The sequence below is a fragment of the Sorghum bicolor genome, chromosome 2 (genome assembly GCF_000003195.3).
Source record: "Sorghum bicolor cultivar BTx623 chromosome 2, Sorghum_bicolor_NCBIv3, whole genome shotgun sequence".
Taxonomy (NCBI): domain Eukaryota; kingdom Viridiplantae; phylum Streptophyta; class Magnoliopsida; order Poales; family Poaceae; genus Sorghum; species Sorghum bicolor.
In genome coordinates, this window is record NC_012871.2 from 57,864,320 (window position 1) to 57,883,306 (window position 18,987).

At 41.1% G+C, this 18,987-nt stretch overlaps 1 protein-coding gene and 2 long non-coding RNA genes across 5 annotated transcripts; all 3 read right to left on the minus strand.

Moving 5' to 3' along the window:
• Positions 5,195–9,785, minus strand: LOC8056217 (enhanced ethylene response protein 5). Its single transcript, XM_002462287.2, has 12 exons — positions 9,376–9,785; positions 9,197–9,290; positions 9,026–9,115; positions 7,973–8,038; positions 7,713–7,802; positions 7,568–7,624; positions 7,397–7,458; positions 7,232–7,319; positions 5,932–6,008; positions 5,782–5,856; positions 5,595–5,700; positions 5,195–5,506 (listed from the first exon to the last, which is right to left on the minus strand). The coding sequence occupies exons 1-12, from the start codon at positions 9,672–9,674 to the stop codon at positions 5,381–5,383; spliced, it is 1,230 nt and encodes a 409-aa protein (XP_002462332.1). The 5' UTR covers positions 9,675–9,785; the 3' UTR covers positions 5,195–5,380.
• On the minus strand, positions 10,461–13,015 carry LOC110432159. Its single transcript, XR_002449567.1, has 2 exons — positions 12,560–13,015; positions 10,461–10,870 (listed from the first exon to the last, which is right to left on the minus strand). It is a non-coding gene; the product is annotated as an uncharacterized LOC110432159 (long non-coding RNA).
• LOC110433136 lies at positions 13,167–15,308 on the minus strand. Of its 3 annotated transcripts, none has more exons than XR_002450539.1 (6): positions 15,172–15,308; positions 14,944–15,046; positions 14,772–14,829; positions 14,162–14,231; positions 13,995–14,047; positions 13,167–13,727 (listed from the first exon to the last, which is right to left on the minus strand). It is a non-coding gene; the product is annotated as an uncharacterized LOC110433136 (long non-coding RNA). The 3 variants fall into 3 exon arrangements; XR_002450538.1 differs by having other exon boundaries at positions 13,167–13,731; XR_002450537.1 differs by lacking the exon at positions 13,995–14,047 and having other exon boundaries at positions 13,167–13,731.

Consider the following 18,987-nt stretch of genomic DNA (forward strand, 5'->3'; position numbering starts at 1 on the left):
AGTATACATGTTTTCATTTTCAGCCCTGTGCCTTGATAGGGATGCGAGCAGCGATTCGATTCGTTCTCCCCCAGCGCCAGCGGGCAGCGTCCGCTGTCCGGGACCGGGCCGTTTTGGTTTCTTGCGATTCATCAACCGCCGGTGCCTGTGCCCGGTCGGGTCAATGCACTGCGCACGTCGACTGATTTCCTTTTTGGCAGCTTCATCGTGACAGCCTCTAATCTCATCGATCTAATCATATATATATACAGCGTGGCAGATTGGCCAGGGCACCTCTCTCTCTCTCTCTCTCTTTGCGGTTGTGTTGTGCTCATGCTGATTCCTCAGACTAAAAGATGCGATTGCTGTGGATTTGGGACCGTGCGCCGTGCCCACTGATGAATTTTCAAGTGAATTTGGTATAGTATTTAGCATTAAGCGCCACATCACCATCCACTTAATACCCTGCCACCGGTTTAAATGGGATTATTGCGTGATTACATCCACCCACCATTGTATATGCTATAGCAGCAAAGAAATGCCAAGTCAGAATTGCTTACATCATTGCACCTTACCCTCAGAACCATGGCTGAAAACAAGTTCCCCGTACGTGTTGACCCTTTTTTTTTTCTGTTATAATAAAAGAAAACGACTTTGAGCCAAGCCAAGTTTAAAAGTATTCACGTTCAGCGCTTGGAAATAGTTTAGTCCATTCCTTTCTATACCAACCCCGTGTTAAACAACAACTACTACGTACAAGATGTGTACCAGTACTTCGGTTGGTGCAAATGAGTGCCCAAAAGTCGGTTCTCGTCTGTGTATTATTTTCCCAGCTAGCTCTTGTCTCTTCCGGTGGATAGCATTACACTCCATCAGCTGCTCTGGTTCTATCTAAAATAAATGGCAATCCATGTCATCGTATTTAATCTTGTCTGTACCAAAGTGTTGCCGCCTTGCCGGCACTAATGGTGGGGTGGGAGGGCAGTCTCTCTTCATCATACTTATAATTGGCTGACACTGACATTCAGTGTAATGCTGGTAGGCTGGTAGCAGATGTTGCTTTGGCAAACAATGCCAATGGTGGCTCTTGGCTCCTCACACAGTCAACTTTTGAGTATATGCGCCTGATAGGCAATATATGCAAATCCTCAAATGCACATGTGTCCTGTTTCCAGACTATATGCTGTCTGCTCAAACACACCACTTGATTTCAGGGAATTGGAATTATGCCCAATGCTTAGTATCCTTTTGCCTAGAAACAATGAGATACGTGGCAATGTGGGTGAATCACGTGAACACCAGTTGTCGCAATCTAGGTGCGCATCAAGTAGATAGCACATGGCAGCAACAAAAAACAACATAAAGGTAGAAAACACATGGTATCTTAAACTCCAGCTGTTTGCATATCATCATCATTATACTCCAATTTGCTATCAATAAGTGGAAAAACACAGACCGGTAACAAAAATCTTTTCCTTGTGCAAGAACCAGACATCTCTAACACATGGCTCGATGTACTCTCTGGCGTGAAGCTAGCCTTGTGATGCTCACCCATCACCCGACGTTCTTGGCGCCAACGCAAAGCGCTCATCCAATTGATGCGTCATCATCATCATCAAAGCCCACACACAACAGGAAGGAATGAAGGTGCAGCAGCCATGGCATTGGCATGGGCATCGTTGAGCAGAGATTCCCATGCCATGATGGCTTCTTCTTAGCTCCTTGCCGCACACAACACAGGTAGGTAACACTAACAGGTGAAGAGGATCCGTCAGATTCCAACCATGGAACATGGAACTGCAAACGGCACCCGCTGGCTGGTGCTCCACTACGTACATACTCCAGCCTCACACTCACAAGTGACACCGATCAACTAAAATGATTCACGACGGCACGGCAGTGAGTGGTGATTATGGCATGTGTTGAAACCGGATGCCAGGTGGGCACGGCAGGCAGGCACAAAAAGGTTGCAGCAGCAGCAGCAGCAAAGGCAAACCCAAAAGCTGGGCAGAGCTTTATCACATCGCAGGCCAGAATGCACGCTGAATGATACGCTTGGAAAGTTTCAGCAGTTCACACCAACCTGTATACAGATCCTTTTCTCCATCGTCCATTTCACACATCCACACAAAAAAAAAAAGTATTATCCATATGACCATATCCACCGAGCGAAACGAGCATGTAAATGCAATTTTACTGGATACAAGTATCTTAATACATGTTGTCACACCTCTAGAGAAAACAAGAATCTAACAGGGATATGTGTGGGTGTACATGTGATAAGTGGCGCATCACACTTTATTCCACGGGAATCTTAGCATACGGTATGTGTATGTAGTAGTGGGTTTTGTTTTGTTTTCTGCGACTTGTTTGCAAAGCGAGGATCGTGATGTCTGCTTTAGGAAATACTAGTAGGATAGAAGAGGTAAACTACTCGTGGACATGGACACAACAAATGTGCTCTACCCACAAAATACGGTCTGTCTCTTGCATTGTGTTTTGCTTATACGTTTTGTGCTTGCAAAAGTTGTGTCTCTAGCTACAACAACGCTTTTAATCATGCGCCTTATTATAGTGGTTTCACTTTCACAATAAACGACCATACTCATGATGGGCAATGCATGCACGAGTAAACAACAACCTTTTGTGTGTGGAGGGGAAAGGTGATGTTTTACATGTACGTCGTGAGGGGAATGCATGTACGAAAAATACATAGTAATTAAGCGAACAACTTGCGCAGGAAACATCTGGTGTAAAGATGTGAAGGACGCATGTCTCCTAATTAAGAAAGTAATAAAGTAATTATGTACATGTACGTAGCTGATATATTCTCTTTGTGATGGATCAGAACGTGCTACATCTGACACTGTAAAATTAAACCATGTGCCAAGTTAAAAAGAGGCTTTTGACATTTACAGGTTGTCTTCGTCTTTAGCAATGTGCACGTCTTCTGTACCCGCGCGGCTACTGGATCGGATTAGAAGTGTGTGCACGTCTTCAAGACCGTGACGGGAATTTAATAAGAAATATATAAAAGGTCACCCTTATTATAAATAAATAAATAAATAAATAAATAAATAAATAAATAAATAAATAAATAAATAAATAAATAAATAAATAAATAAATAAATAAATAAATAAATAAATAAATAAATAAATAAATAAATAAATAAATAAATAAATAAATAAATAAATAAATAAATAAAGAGACACAGAACGGAAAAGTCGAGATGAAGCACCAAGGAAACAGCTGTGACCAGAAAATGATTGTGGTAAACAAATATTCCCGCTTATATTTCTTAATTTCGTAGTCACATTCTTTATCAGATTGTTTCAGATGATCCGTTTACTAGATTCTGATAATTTGTTTACTAGAGCTTTTTTTTTCTTTTGTTGGATCAAGAAAGGAGACAGCACTACTATATCGTTGAGCAGTGTGAAAGAAATAAATTAAAGCCAGCGTTTAAGGAGCTTAACCGGGGCCATGCTAGCTAATGAGGCTGTCTAGGAAGCAGGAACATCGGAGGAATTATATTGTCCATCCATCCATGCAAGCTAAGCTGTCTGAACTGACAAAATGACAGCCAGCAACCAGCATATATAGCGCACAATACTCTGATGCCTTTCCAGTTTGGTTCTTTTTTTTTAAATTAAGAATCAGTTTGGTTCTATGGTATTGGTCTATCAACTTCATCAGCTAGTGCCTGAATCGGCTTTCCGAAAAGCTTTGTAATTTCCTGCGTTGCTCTTTGCTTTGCTGTACTGCTAGCTAGATCTTGCAAATTAATAAATCACAGGGATCTTCCTACATCCTTCTTTTTGGAGTACAACTTTTGGCCTCGCAATTTACCGGATAATATGGACAGGTTACAAACTACACACAGTACGCCCATGCGCTTGGGTAGGAGTAGGACAATTAGAGCTCCAATCATATGCAGCTATAGCTAATGCAGCTTGTTACAGTTTTACTACAGTAGTTCCCATACCTTACGCGATCTCAGTCACGGTTGTTAATAAACTTGCTCAGTATCATGATCTTCTTTTTTTTTTTTGAAATGGAAACGATTTTCATTACTCATCACTCATCAGTCTCGGCCAAGTTGCCAGACACCAAACCTCCAACCCATGAGGAACATCATCCCAGTTGCATGGTTATAGCCCCATCAGGATTTTTACAGGCAATCGCCGCACATGCATGCTTAATTAGCATCATGATCTTGTACCACGTTCTCGTGGTCCACCTAAATTCATGGCGGATGATTTCGTCCTAATTTCTTGCACGGCTCGTTTTTTTGCTTGTTTGTTCTGTAGCGAATTCTTCATCATCCGCACGGCGGCTGCTAGTGTATTTTATATAGTACTAGTACCGTAGTACGTACTAGTGGCCACGGTAGATGCGCGATGGCCAATGAATGTATTTTACGTTGCATGGACGTAGAGTACCCGAGGTGTATTTGGGTGACAGGCTAACACAGCTCGTGCACGTACCGACGTACGTACAGCGGTAACCAACTGCATCGTGCAGTGGATTTTGGATGTACCAATGGTGCACAATGCACAACCGACGTACTTCCCCCTTTCCTTGGAAAAAACACATTTCCCCTTTCCTCGTACAGTACTCCTTATGTGATAATTTCTTTACATATTTTTGCAAGTTCAGAACCTCTGCAATGCACTGCAGAAGATCCTGAGATTTTGATTGCAACACAGTAACAGCACTATTCTAAGATGGCAGAGACCAAAATTGAGGCCTTGTTTAAGTTCGTGGAAATTTTTGTTTTATCTAAAACATTTTTGTTTGTATTTAGTAATTATTGTTTAATCATGGACTAACTAAGCTTAAAATTTTGTCTCACAAATTATAGATAAAGTGTATAACTAGTTATTTTTTATCTATATTTAATACTTCATGTCGTAAGATTTAATGTGATGAGAAAATTGAAAAATTTTACAAATTTTTTTGGAACTAAACAAGGCTTAAACAAGGCCCAAGCGGTTAGGCGAAGCAAGCGGGAACAAAAGTCCAAAATATCATACATGCGTCTAAAGATTCGATGCGTCTAAAAATTCGATGTGACGATGAATTTTAAAAAATTTTAGAAACTAAGCCAATCCTGAAGCAAACGCACCTATGCATCCATGTACACTTTCAAGCCAGATCACATTTTGACTGCTTCAAGTCATTTTGCTGATCTGGCTACGGGACGAAAAAATATGTTCTAAACATGAACATAGCGCATTCGCGCATAGAAAATGAAGGCCATTAGGCAATAATGGTACATTGATACAGGTTACATCCAGGGGTGCTTAAATACAAATGTCTTTGTCAGACAGGCGTTTCAGTCAATATGGAAACCATCTCTGTATACGGGGATTACAGGATTCTCGGCAACAATTGTGTTTAAACAGGCTTCCCGTTCAACTTGGGGAAGGGGTCTTGTTTGCTGAGGACAAGGACCTTGCTCTTGTGAGCAAAGTAACCCTTTATAAGGTTCTTGTATATGAGGCATGCCATGATGCACTCCACCTGATAGCAAGGTGACAAACTATGTTAAAAACGTTATTAGAGACATAAGAAGCAAAACATAACATAAACTATTGTACTCTCAAAGCACCTCATCCACATCCATGTCAATTTCAAGCCATTTCAGAGCTCTTACGACAACATCTAGCTTAATTTGATGTGCCTTGGCTGGTTCCTTCTGCCTCTGAATGTTATGGCTGTGAACGAATAGCAGGGCAAAAATAGTCAGTCATAATAGAATGTAAAGTACACAATGACATGTTTAATTCTGTGCTCACATTTTCTTAACTAATCTCTGATAGACTTGAAGTTCAAGTTTCTCCAATACTAGGTAGACGCCAGATTTCAAAAATCTTGCAAAACAATAAGCTATCAGAGATGGCTAAAGGAATGGAACTTTTTTTAAGCAGAGGAACAGATCAACTTACTGGTCTTCATGCCTGTCTAGAGCTTGCCTGAGAAGCCTGAGATCTCCTCTCTTAAGTGCAGTTACAACATCTGCATACTGAAAGGTTATATTACCACTTGTGCAAATCTTAAATAACTACTAAAAAGCAGGGGCGACCACCATATATCAGTAACTATAGCATTATTAAAAACGAGGCAAAGATGTTCACAAAACCAAATAAGACCTACAATGGAAAGGCATATTTTAGCAGAAGTAACGACTACGAAGCTTTTCCATCAAACAAACTTGCAAGTAGAGATCAACTAGAACAGTAATAGCTGTCAACGAGACGACCAGCAGATCAGCAAGGGAATTCAAAATAGCAGTCAGCCAGTCACTAACCAAAACAATCAGCTTGATATCAAACTAAAACAGTGTGTGTTCCCTTCCGTAACTTGGCATGTTTCTCTCTGAAGTTACGGAAGGGAACACACACTGTGGCAACTAAGGGAAAAGAGAAAATATCATATTTGATCTTTGATTAATGATAAATAGATAGTGATGTGAATAAAATCAGTCAGGACTCAGGACCTACAGAGTGATCATTAACTAGTACTCAGACAGGTCAACCCACCTAGTAGTTGTTACACAGCATAATTTGGGTGTCATGGGGACACCTGTTGCTTGTCTTGAACCAAGTAAACAGCTGGTAGACGAGTTTGTAGAACACTGGTGACAACGGTAGATGGGAGAAGGGCCGTTCCTAATGCATGTAGCAGGTCTCACTCTCAGAGGGCTTACGAGTTCACATCCTTTCTTTTAAATACACCCACATAAAAGTTACGGTAAACTTAAGAAATGTTGTACCCTTCAGATAACTTGTAAACTTTCTCAAAGAAAAAACAGATTTAGATTTCTTCAAAAGTGTAGCCAATATGTGGCTAAACTGTTTGTCATGTATAAATGAATGAATTTTCACAATCCTCACCAATTTATCCTATCTATAACTGTTGTAAAATCAATATGATACATCAACATGAAGCAAACAAACTTGATAGGTTGTCACATGTAAATTTCTTCAGATGTCACAAAACAATTTGTGATTAAGACATTACTTAAGTAACTTGTGAAGTTTACAAAATAGGCATTTAAACAGGATAAAACAGGCAATTAAACAGAAATGGTGCACCGCCATATAGCGTTAAATGCTGTCTAAACAGGCTAAAACAGTGCTCGCTTGGTTTTGTGGTTGAAAAAGTTGGACGGTTCAATTCTACAGCATATATTGAGTGCTAGAACTTATTCCAGCTTAATCAAGAATCAAAGTACGAGTAAAATACCTCAAGCAAATTGTACCGCTCCAGGAGAGTCCTTTTTGGCAGTACACCTATTGAAAGCTTTACAGGGATAAGAAACTTCAAAATTCTCCTAAAAATGGAACACAAGTTAGAGTCTAAACAAGTATGTAAAACCACAAGCCAGAAAACTCGATGCAACAAAAGTACCTCAAATTTGACTCGCTTTGAGAATTGCAATGCATCAAAGCATAAGTTAGCTTCTGATCTGCCTGGTCCAATTAAACAAAATCTGGTGTAAGCAGTTTTGCTGCTTTGTTGTTCAAATCACCGTAGTTTGTAACCATGAATAAGTTCACATGTGTGAGAGACAGAACTTACAACAAGAAAGTTCTCATTAAACACCTCCAACCGCCCAGTGTAGTACATATAAGTGACCTGTACCATCACAAGGGGCAACAAAATGTCAACATAACTGAATAAGTCTCTGAGAGGGAAACATGTATGTAAACTATGTTCATCTCACCTTGTCTTTCACTGGAAAATCTTCAAAATCAAAATTCCTTGCAGTTTCGATACTCCTTATGACACTACGGCAAAGGTTTACTGTTCCAAGCTGCATCATTTCATCATCAGCTTCAAGAGCTTGTAACTTAAAAAATATAGAACTGATGCACTAGTGCACATACTACACTCCGTCACTTACTACTACCTTATGTTCAATTAGAACCCAATTACAAAAGTTACATATACCAGAACAAAACTTTACAAGAAAAATCATCCTACCCTGAAGTAAATTTTGAATAGCTGGCAGGTAACATAGAGTGCTCCAATACGCTTAGGTCCTTTCACCTGAAACATTGGGCAGAAAATAGCTATCACAGCACAGATTATGGTAAAAGTAGATATCTCTCTCTCTCTCTCTCTCTATACCATACCATCTCTATCTCTATGCTAAGTTCCTAACAAATGATTGTTGGGGCATTTGTATTTGGCTTCTTTGAGATAAGCTATGAATAATAGTCACTTCTTATTCCTGCCTAATGTTATGCATGTTTTGATCCTGGTAGTAGTAAGCCTAAAGGATATTTATTATTTGAGCTACAAGTTGATATATTCCTGTTGCAACACCGATCAAGTTTGCTAGTATATTAAGTTAAGTAAGATTCTATGATTTCTAGCAAATATGTAGAGATATATGCTGAAAGCAATAGAAACTATAATGGCAGAAATAAAAACTCAGTGAATTCAAACTATTGCAATTAATATTTTACCATAGCAATGTGCGGGCAATCAATTATTTATTTGTAAGTTGGACTTGTCATGTGATTCTTCATAAATAGATGGTTTTCCTCTAAGATTAAAGTGGTTTTTTCATGTACATGGTAAAAGAAAAATACTGGACCATCGACCATGTTTATTATTGGAATAGGGGCATATGAAGATTTTTTTTTTTTGTTCCAACACACAGCCATACTATTTGCTAGTGATTCATCAAAGACCAAATTGAAGGGATAGCCACATAAGTTCCAAGAAGATTTCTAACTAAAATAACCTCCTCAATGGAGTTCCTAATAATTTAATGAATCAAAAAATGATAAGACATTGCATTAAATGATAGTTTGTTCCTCTATAATCCCAAACTATTCAAGCCTTTGCATTAAATGATAGTTTTATTCCTCTATAATCCCAACATCAAACTATTCAAGCCTAGCTGGTTAGCACAACAATCAACAACTAACAAATGCAGTTCACAACTGTCCTGGTAATTCAACTGATGCTTAAAAGTCCAAATTATGATTAATAAGACTGAACAAAATCTTTTGAATGATAACATACCGCTAGTGTGCCAAAAACCTTCATCAGAAAGGACCCGGCTGCCTGAAGCTTGTCGGGGTTCTTTCCATTCGTAGCAAGCTCCCTATCTGCCTACACCAAGATACGAACCAGAATACGTGAGCCAAAATACCAAAAAAAAATTACAAACCCAGATCAGCCACCTCCGCTCACCTTCTCAGCGATTAGCCTGATCTCGAGCGCCACAGTGTGCATCGCCTCCATCGCCCACGGCGTCTCCCAGTTCCTAAACTCCTGCAGGAACGCGCTGCAACCAAAAAAAAAAAAAACACGTCACATCCTCGAAAACTCCCATAGATTGAACCGAATCGGGAGGATGCGGCGGAACGAACCTGGAGGCCTTCTCGAACGAGGAGTAGGCGTCGGCGAAGCGCTGGACGGAGTGGGAGTGGATGGCGCGGAGCAACGGAACGAGGAAGTCGGCAAGGTGGGGGAAGCGGTCTCCGGCGAGGCGCGGGAAGTCCGGGAAGGCGGCGAGCGCGTCGGAGAGCGGGGTGGAGGCCGGCGCGGAGGAGACGGAGAGGAGGGAGGCGAGCGCGGCGCCGTCGGAGTAGGAGATGGCGTTGGTCACGCGAGAGAGGTAGTCGCCGATGCGGCGGTGCGCCTCACCCATGCTCAGGTACGCCGCCATCTCCAGCGACGGCGGCCGCGTTGGGGTTTGGGGTTTCCGAGTTCCGCGGCGGCGGCGGCTGGAAGAAGCCGGTACACGGGTACAGTACAGGTTCGATCAGCTGGTGGGTGAGGTGAGTTGCCAGTTAACGAAGGGCGGCTGCGATCAGCTATCCTCGCCGTCGAGTGAGAAATCGATGGTCATTGGAAGCCGTGGGCTTTGCGTTGATGAGCAACTCTTTCCACAAATTCCATCGTGGTCGTGGAGAACCCCTCTCTCTCTCTCGCCTTGTTTAGTTCACCTCAAAAAGCAAAAAGTTTTCAAGATTTTCCGTCACATCGAATCTTGTGACACATGCATGAAGCATTAAATATAGACGAAAGCAAAAACTAATTACACAGTTCAGCTGGAAATCGCGAGACGAAACTTTTGATCCTAGTTAGTCTATAATTGAATAATATTTGTCACAAACAAACGAAAGTGCTACAGTACCGAAATCCGAAATCTTTTCGGAACTAAACAAGGCCTCTCTCTCTTTTTCCTAAAACAGAGTTTACATAGCTGTGCCTTTCGGCTTTTTTCAAGATTAGGTAGAAATGGGGATGTTTCACACCTGTCCCAAGAAAATAAAGAGAGGGTTCTAAACTATAATTTATAATTTTTTTACAGCATGTAGCTCATGCTCTCTTGAACTTATGGCGAATCTATCAGGCATTCAACAGTGTTTTTCTTTCACAACAAATCAACGAATAATACTTTTAGTAGGCATTCAGTAGTATTTTCTTTTCACAGCAAATCAACGAACAATACTTTCAACTATAATTTTTCAGATAAGCGAACATGCTCAGCCCATAGTCACATTGTCTTATCCATAACTCACAACTAGACCAAGTAGACCTTACTAACTTAGCCAAACACTCTTTCTATATAACTATCAATAAAGAAAATTAAGTACAAAAGAGCTCCATCAAATTCTCTTTTTAATTCTCTTTCCCTCCAAAATTTTCCGAATCCCTCAAAATCTCTCCTCTCTCCAAATGAAAGGGAAGAAAGCGACATATTTTCTCAATCCCTTTCTTACTTCCCTTCTCACTGGCATACAAGCCCTAAGCTGTTGCGCCTACACGAGTCAACAAGCTGCGTCATATGTTGCCCACATCCTTGAGTGAGCCGCCGCCACCAGCCACACACCACCCGAGCCGTGCAGTGAGCTGCATCTGCAACAAGGGAGAGAGACACCTATGAAGAGAGGAAAAAATATTTGATTCACTGTCATGTGGGTCCTGCATATAAAAATGATGAATGTTTCAACATACTAGATTTCCAGCTTAAGAATGTGTCTCTGAATAAATAGATTTCTAGCACAAGAATTTATCTACAAATAAATCAATCTCTAGGAGGTTAAATGATCTTCAAACTCATTTATTTTTCTTGAAGTCTCCTCGCATTTACTGCATCCACTCTCATCTTCCAGTCCGGCTACTCAAAGTTATCAAGAATGCACAGCAAAGTCGCCATGATCATAGTGCATGAGCAGTCTGTTTTAATTATCTTGCAATGATATTCGTGGCGTGGCAAATGTCAATACGATAATAGAAAACCGACGAACTCAGGCTAATCATGGACAATGCATTACTCGGGTTTCCGCTACTTGCTCAAAACGATGCCAGCTGACCCTGCTCAGGCAGTCTCAATGCAAGTTTTATTACCCAAATTCCAAGACTGCCACGTCAGTTTTACAGAGTTGAATTGAGGAGTGAAACTGGCTCTCTCAATGTACAATTTCGTTTCACATTTTCATAGGCAAGCTGCATCATTTAATTTGAGTAAAGTCCATCACCGGTCCCTAAACTTGTTTGGGTGTGTCATCCCGGTCCTTAAACTCACAAAACGATTGTTTAGGTACCTAAACTTGTTCGGCTGTGTCAACCTAGTCCCTAAACTTAGAAATCTCCCATATAGGTCCTCAAACTTATTCAGTTGTGTCATCCTAGTCCCTAAACTTGTTTTTAAGTCTCATCCTGATCGAAGCAGGGCGAATCTAAAAACTCTGTATAGGAAAATAATTCATAACTTTTTCGTATGAACTCAAATGAAGATAAACTTTATATCAAATTTGTAGTAAGCAATGCGATCTACAACTTTGTAGTTGAAAAGTTTTTAAATTGAAATCTTTTGGGGTCCCAAAATATTTTTTAAAAGTTTTTGGATCTAGAAATTTAAAATTTAAAATTAAATTTTGTGATATTAAACGACTTTAAATAAAAAACATTTCAACTATAAAGTTGTAGAACGCATTAAGGGCTACAACTTTGATATAAAGTTTGTCTTCATTCGAGTACATATTAAAAGTTATGAATTATTTTTAATATAGAGTTTTTAGATCACTTTGTTTTGACCCAGATGAGACTTAAAATCAAGTTTAGGGACCTGGATGACACAACTGAACAAATTTGAGGACTTAAACGGGTGATTTCTAAGTTTAGGGACCGAGATGACACAACTAAACAAGTTTAGGGACTGAGATGATACAGACGAACAAGTTTGAGGACCTAAATGGTCGATTTGCGAGTTTAGGGACCGGGATGACACATTAATACAAGTTTAGGGACCGGTGGTGGACTTTACTCATTTAATTTCTATATGGTGCTGTGATCTAATGTGACATGTAAATTGTGTAGCCTGAAATTTTATCTAAACCAAACATAGTCAGTTTGGCAAAGAAATATGGTTTATAACCTTTTGTATTTCTTGTCGGCAAATATACGCATAAACTCTCTTTTCTAGAAGCTACTCTTTAATCAATCCTATGTGCAAACGGACAAAGATCAACAGGCAAATCAAAATCAGTGTGTTGTCTCTGTACTCATGTAGTACGAACTAATTAAATTCGGGTATGAACTTACCGGATACTGCAGATTCAATGATTCATTTCCTTGTGGTCACTGGGTTGCAGCCGGCGTACGTGAAGAGAGAGATGAGGTAGAGTCCCGGGCGTCCTTCTTTCTTTAGTGATACATTGCAGGCATGGCTCCTTTCGCCCGGCAACTTCACCCTGTCGCACCCCGTCGAAGCCCCACCGTGCGTAGATTCAGCTCTACCTTGCGCCTACCCCGCGACGATTTCAGCCGACAAGCACCGACTCAGCGCCGATGGCCCTCTGCCCCACATCGATTCACACTATAACACAACATGGCTTTGCCGACACTTACAACTGTCGTCAAAGGGTACCTTTGCCGATACTTAACGTCTCACAAAAGGTTTTGCCGACAATTTACAAACAGTCGCGGTAGAAGCAGTCGGCGAAACTTTTGCCGACAGTTAATGGCATCGCTGGCACTTATTGTGTAGCCAAATCTCGTACCTACACCGACAGTTGAACTTTCACCGACAGTGAACCCTTTGCCGACAGTTTGGACCTACGCCGACAGTTTGGACATTTTCCGACAGTTCGTATGTTAACGAAACCGTTTCCAAGATGTTTCATAAACCATGTCTTGTCCAACAGTAGAAGTGTCGGCAAAGCTATATTGCAGATAGTTGGGTGTAGATACAATTTGAATATTTTAATAAATACACATCACACTAATCGAGCAAATTCACATAATCAGAATTAAAATATCAGATCTCCATACATACACCAACTGGATGGTCATAGCACAAAGAGCCATATATATATATATAGGTCTAATGGTGATCATACATAACAGGTCAAGTGCTGATCATGGTACATAGAGGCATACATATATAGGTCCAGTGATGACCATACATAACAAGTCAAGTGATGATCATAGTACATGCAACAATACATATAGAGATCCAGGATGTAGATTAGTCTCTAGCAGGATATAGAGATCCAGGATGTAGATCATAGTACATGCAACAATACATATAGAAAATCTTGCCAAACAATTGTCCAAATCAAATCAATTTCACCACACTTAGTGCTAAAAAAATCATCTCACCGCAGGACATCAACATGAATACAACCTGAGCAAAAGTAAACTTACTTCAAAGCTATAGGTGGTGATGACTTGGGTAGAAAGAACAATCGAAGCCTTGAATCCTTTAGTGCTTCCTTATTGGATATTTTGCAACATGCACAAGAAAGAAAGAAATACTCAGAACTGATATAGTGCAGCGAGGAGAATAACTTATACTTCCATTTGCAACGTCTAAAAGTTCAATAGATTTCTTCTCTCAAACTTTTTATTTATAGAATAAACACAACATGTTTTTTCTCGCATAAAGGACCAAAGTAAAGAGACTATGAACTCCCATCAGTGTGGACTTTGCCATCATAGTAAAAAAAGTTGCAAACATAGTATAAAAAGAATATACATGCAAGCTGATGGATTGTGTGGTGTGCAAGATCTTGAATCCAGCTGGTTGCTCTGCAAAATACTCAGAACTGATATAATGCAGCCAACCAACATAGCCTCATTGATTTTCCACATTTCAAACAGTGTTCGGATCACATATACAAGTCAAAATGTTCAACTAAATACCTTCAAGCTGTGATGTCCTTCCTGTGCCACCATCTTTTGAGTGCTGAGGTGACTTCTTGTCATCCTTCATCTAGTATAAAACAAATATATTACTAACCAGCAAAATATAATGATCATTTATTAAAGAATATAGAGAAGTTAGGCCACCACCACTACTGGAAACTAAAATTCCCTATCGATGGTAAACATGGCCATGCCTAGCTAAAACAATCTAATCATATATGTACAAATGTACGCCATGGCTATAAAATTGCAACAATTTAGGGTAAGTTAAGGAAGAAAAAGACCCATCTTAGTTAACTGATAGTCCTATTCCACCTTTTCGGATCTGCTCATTCTAAAGATAGAAATCAGAGTCAGACAATGTATATTCCATGTCTCAGCATAATCTTATCTTACATTAAGGCATGATCACTTTGATATTAAATTAAAGCATCACAACACATCTTACATTAAGGCATGATCACCTTACACTAAGTTTGACTTTGATATTAAATTAAAGCATCACCACACTGCTGAATATTGAGCAAAAATATAATGAGAAAAATAATTTATAAATATTCAACTGAGAATAATCAATCTAGAAATTAATGTATGAAGAACTGCTCACCTTTATAGTGTTATTGTGTACTAGAGTGCTTCAATAGTACGGTTCTAGTTGTTATAATCTGCAGTACAGAACCAAAGCACAAAGCAGTATATATTAAATAAATTTATAGACTCACAAATGGTCAGGTAAATTCAGTAGCAACACAACTACACAAATCTAGTGGCTTGAATACCTAATAAACCTCCTCCTTATCTGCAGCCCCATTGATCTTCCATGTGGTGCAGTCTCTAGTGATCTTCCTTTCCTCGAGCAGCTCTAGGGTTCCAGGCGATTTCCTTCGATAAACCAAACATAGATCGGAGAGCAACAAGATATGATCTACGGGAAATGCAGGAAGGGGAAGAACTCAAATTAGACCTTAGATCTAGTTTTGCAATGAAAAAAGGAGGAAAAAAACAACCTGCCACCGGCTATCATAGATTCTCTGCCGATATGGAGCAGCGTCGTGGCTCCTCCGGCTAGGCCTCCTTGTCATGGGCTCCTTTGGATGCGGATCTTGGGGATAGATCCACGTTCACGGGCTCCTTCGATGATGGATCTTGGGGATGATGGGAGGATTGAGGCACTGGCCTTGAACGAGAGGAGAGAGCGACGTCTTAGGGTAGGAGCAGAAGTTGAGGTAGGGGAGCGGAGGTTGGGAGAGAGAGGCCAGAGAAGACGGAGGCGGCGTGCCGCATGCGAGCGCGCGGCGTGGAGGGAGATGGACGGCGCGAGGATGGCAGGCATGCGTGCAAGTGTGCGGCGCGGAGGGAGGGAGATGGGCAGCGCTGGCCTGTGTGGTGGGTGGGGCATGTGGGGATAAGGTTGAAGGGTTCCTTTTTCTTTTTTTATTCTAATAATAGGTTGAAGGGAGATGGGAACCTCTGTGTCCACCCTTCGACGACACTCCAAATGTGGTTTCATTAGGCTACGACGACAGTTTTCTTGTTTGCAAATTATTGCCGACACTTTTTTCGTTGGGAGGAGAAACGCCGACATTTAAGATGTAGCCTTACGACACCTTTGGCGACAGTTTAGGGGATGCTAAAAGATGACACAATTGCCAACACATAACGTGTTGTTACAACCTATGATTTGCCAACACATGAGTGTAGGGAAAAGTGGGTCATGGTGTAGTGTCAGCCATGCATCTCGGTGGAAGCAGGGCGCCATCCACAGCTCTCAACGGATCCATGGTGCTGAATCTATACCTGGTGTCGCCGGAGCTCCCAACCTGCTCGCCTCTGCTGTATGGGAAGGATGGCGCGCACCTAGAGAGATTTAACTTTTTACCATTACTAGTTGAATGCCCGTGCGTTGCAACGGGTTAAAAGAAAGATTACATGATAATATTATATATATTTCATTACAAAATAGGAACTCTAAAAAACATAAGCATAGCACCATAATAGTCGATGCAACACATGTAGGCAAATGGTCGTCAAAATATTTGTTTTTTTCCTTTATGATTAGAAGTGTGGAACCAACAAAAATTACAAAATATGTTTTCAAGCAAAATTATACTAAATAAGAGATCCTCATACTTTTATAGCAAATGAAGGCAATATCAAAAGACATGCATGCTCCTAATTAAAGGATCTCATTTAATATTTTACAACCTCGCTTGTGATTAGAGTACAATTGAAGACTTATATCAGTATAATTCTTGCAGTGACAAATGGAATATCCTCTTTTTTTCAAAAATGTACTCATATGCTAAAATTTTTTCATTCCTGGTCGCTCAAGTTTATCACCATTGAGCTGCAAAAATTACACAACTAACAATATTTTGCAGATATATCATAAGGTAGAGATGAAACTGATTTCAGTGGACAGATATCTCCCATTGAACAAAAATCCATTACAGCAAAAAATACAGTCATAAATGAGATGTGCACTTCTGTATGTTAGATGGTATTGATTCCATGGCCATCAGGCAGGCATAGCTTTCCATTTGGGGCAACATTGTAATTTGTAATAGTAAAGATACTTACGGCACGTAGCAGTTGTTGCCCTATTACTATATTTGTTTTCTTTTTTTTACTATGCCTATTGTTGTGGAAACAACAAATCAGCAATGGTAGCAACAGTCAAAACCATATAGTGCCTAATATAGGCATGGTTATTGCTATTGAATTGTAAGTGGTTGATCTCTTGCATCCACCATCCTTCACATGGAAGGACCAAAAGGACTGGTAATGAAACATTTGAATTAGATCAAAGATGTTTTCTGCCTCTTTTGAGATCGCTATGATATACAAGCTGCAAAAATGTACTTATAGGCATAAAAGTCTTTCAATTTGTGGCAGGTTACGACCTTGAGCGTTCCTGGCCTGAAGGGACGACATTCTTATCATCCCTCTCATGAACACAAATTGAACTGTAGGCACACTTTTTTTTCAAAACCATGAGGCTTGATTGTAAGATGGTCATGTAATATCTGTAAAGGCACATGAATACATTGTGACATGATTCAGATGTAAAGCAAAGGCAACATCAGGTTGAAAAGAATAATTGAGCTTTTGCCTTGAATTACAAAAATCATAAGGAGAAGGGGGAGGAATCTCCTAGCTTCTACATGAAGGGTTCTTCAGAATATAGCTTGAGCCACTTTCAATTTTTGCTGAAACAAGATGAAAAAGTGATCTGAAGATCATCCGCTGTCATCAAGGAACAATACATTACCCCGAAATCCATAAGAATTAAGATGCACATGTTAATCCTAAATTAGGATAGAGTACTAACAAGTGATAACTGAAAATATGAAACATCTGAGGATGCACAACTAAACATTTTTTTAATAATGATGCATAATTGATTTGATATGAAAAGGATAGACAAAATGCCCTGGTCCTTGCCAGATCCTCACCAAACAACCTGTTGTAGTATGTAAATAGCAAACATAAATACAACCAGTTGACTCATTTCAAGAAAAAGGCAGTACCACAACAAAAAAAAGTGACCTGGTTATCTTTTTTCATTCCTAACTGATGACTTTTCTTTTATTTCAGTGCTGCCAAAACAAAGTAATAAGTAAATCTTGACATGATTCAGCTATTACCTCTTGACTGATGTCATGCATCTTTGAGCAGCAGCGCCTTCAGGGTCAAATGCTCCACTTGCCTAGCTGAAAGGAAGAACAGTTACTAAATCTAAGGTTCGACGAGACGACACTTAAGAATATGGAATGCAGTTTTGGGACCAAATTTCAGGCAAATACAATTACATTTTTCAGGAAAATTTAGAACCATTTCAGCAAGCGATACCGAGTTACCCAGCTCCCCACAACTACTCATGATGCTCCAATCCATTCATCATGCTCTAGTTATTTAGAATCTCGATCCTTACCATGCTCTTCTAGTTGCTGGCCCTATTCTTGCAAATTTTCCATTCGTCACGAGCTGGACGCGCCCCCCACCTCCTCGGCCTCGCCAGTCTCGTGGCTGATGCCGCCTCCACTATTCTCCTCATGACCTCGGGCTCTCAACACTATGTGTGAGCATCTGGGAGGACGTGGGTGAGCGCGACAAGCAGACTGCAACAGAGGATAGGGGAGGAGTCGCCGCTGCCCGCACCAGTCACTGGGGTAGCTGTGAGCGATGGGGCACCAGCAGCCAAACTTCGACTCTGCAGATGGGGAGGTGCAGAGGCCGAAGCGGTGGCGGTTGTTCGGGCCGCGCCGCAACGCCCGCTGCGGACTGTGCGGGAGCCATCGGCAGGAGGGAGCTGGGCAGTGGGCGGGGCTGGGTTGTGCAGGAAGGCGGTGGGGCGGAATTGGGCGGCGGATGGGGCCGAGTTGGGCAGGGAGGCGGCGGATGTGGTGCGCGACCGCCTCTCTTCCCTTCCTCAGCGGCGGCGGATGTGGTGCGTGATGGCGCCCCAGGGCCTCGCGTGGTGAGCTGCTGATTTGAGTGGCGTGGGGGAGCTCAGCGACGTCGACGGCAAGGGCGCAGGGGCCGCAATTTCTTGGAGGATTGGAGCTCACAAGGGGGGGCGACGAGGGGCGCGGAGGCACTAACCGCAGTAGGGGGCGACCAAGGGGCTTGTGGGGCAATAACCGCAGGAGGTGGGCGATTATGTCCGGAGACGATGACCTTCGGGTCTTTTTAGTCGTAGAGATAGAGATAACGAGTGACAGCTCCTGAGATAGCATCTTAGCGGCTGTCAATACAACTTTACCAGCAAACTGAGAAAATTGATACAAAAATACCATATTTGTCGACGTGGCACGTTAGCG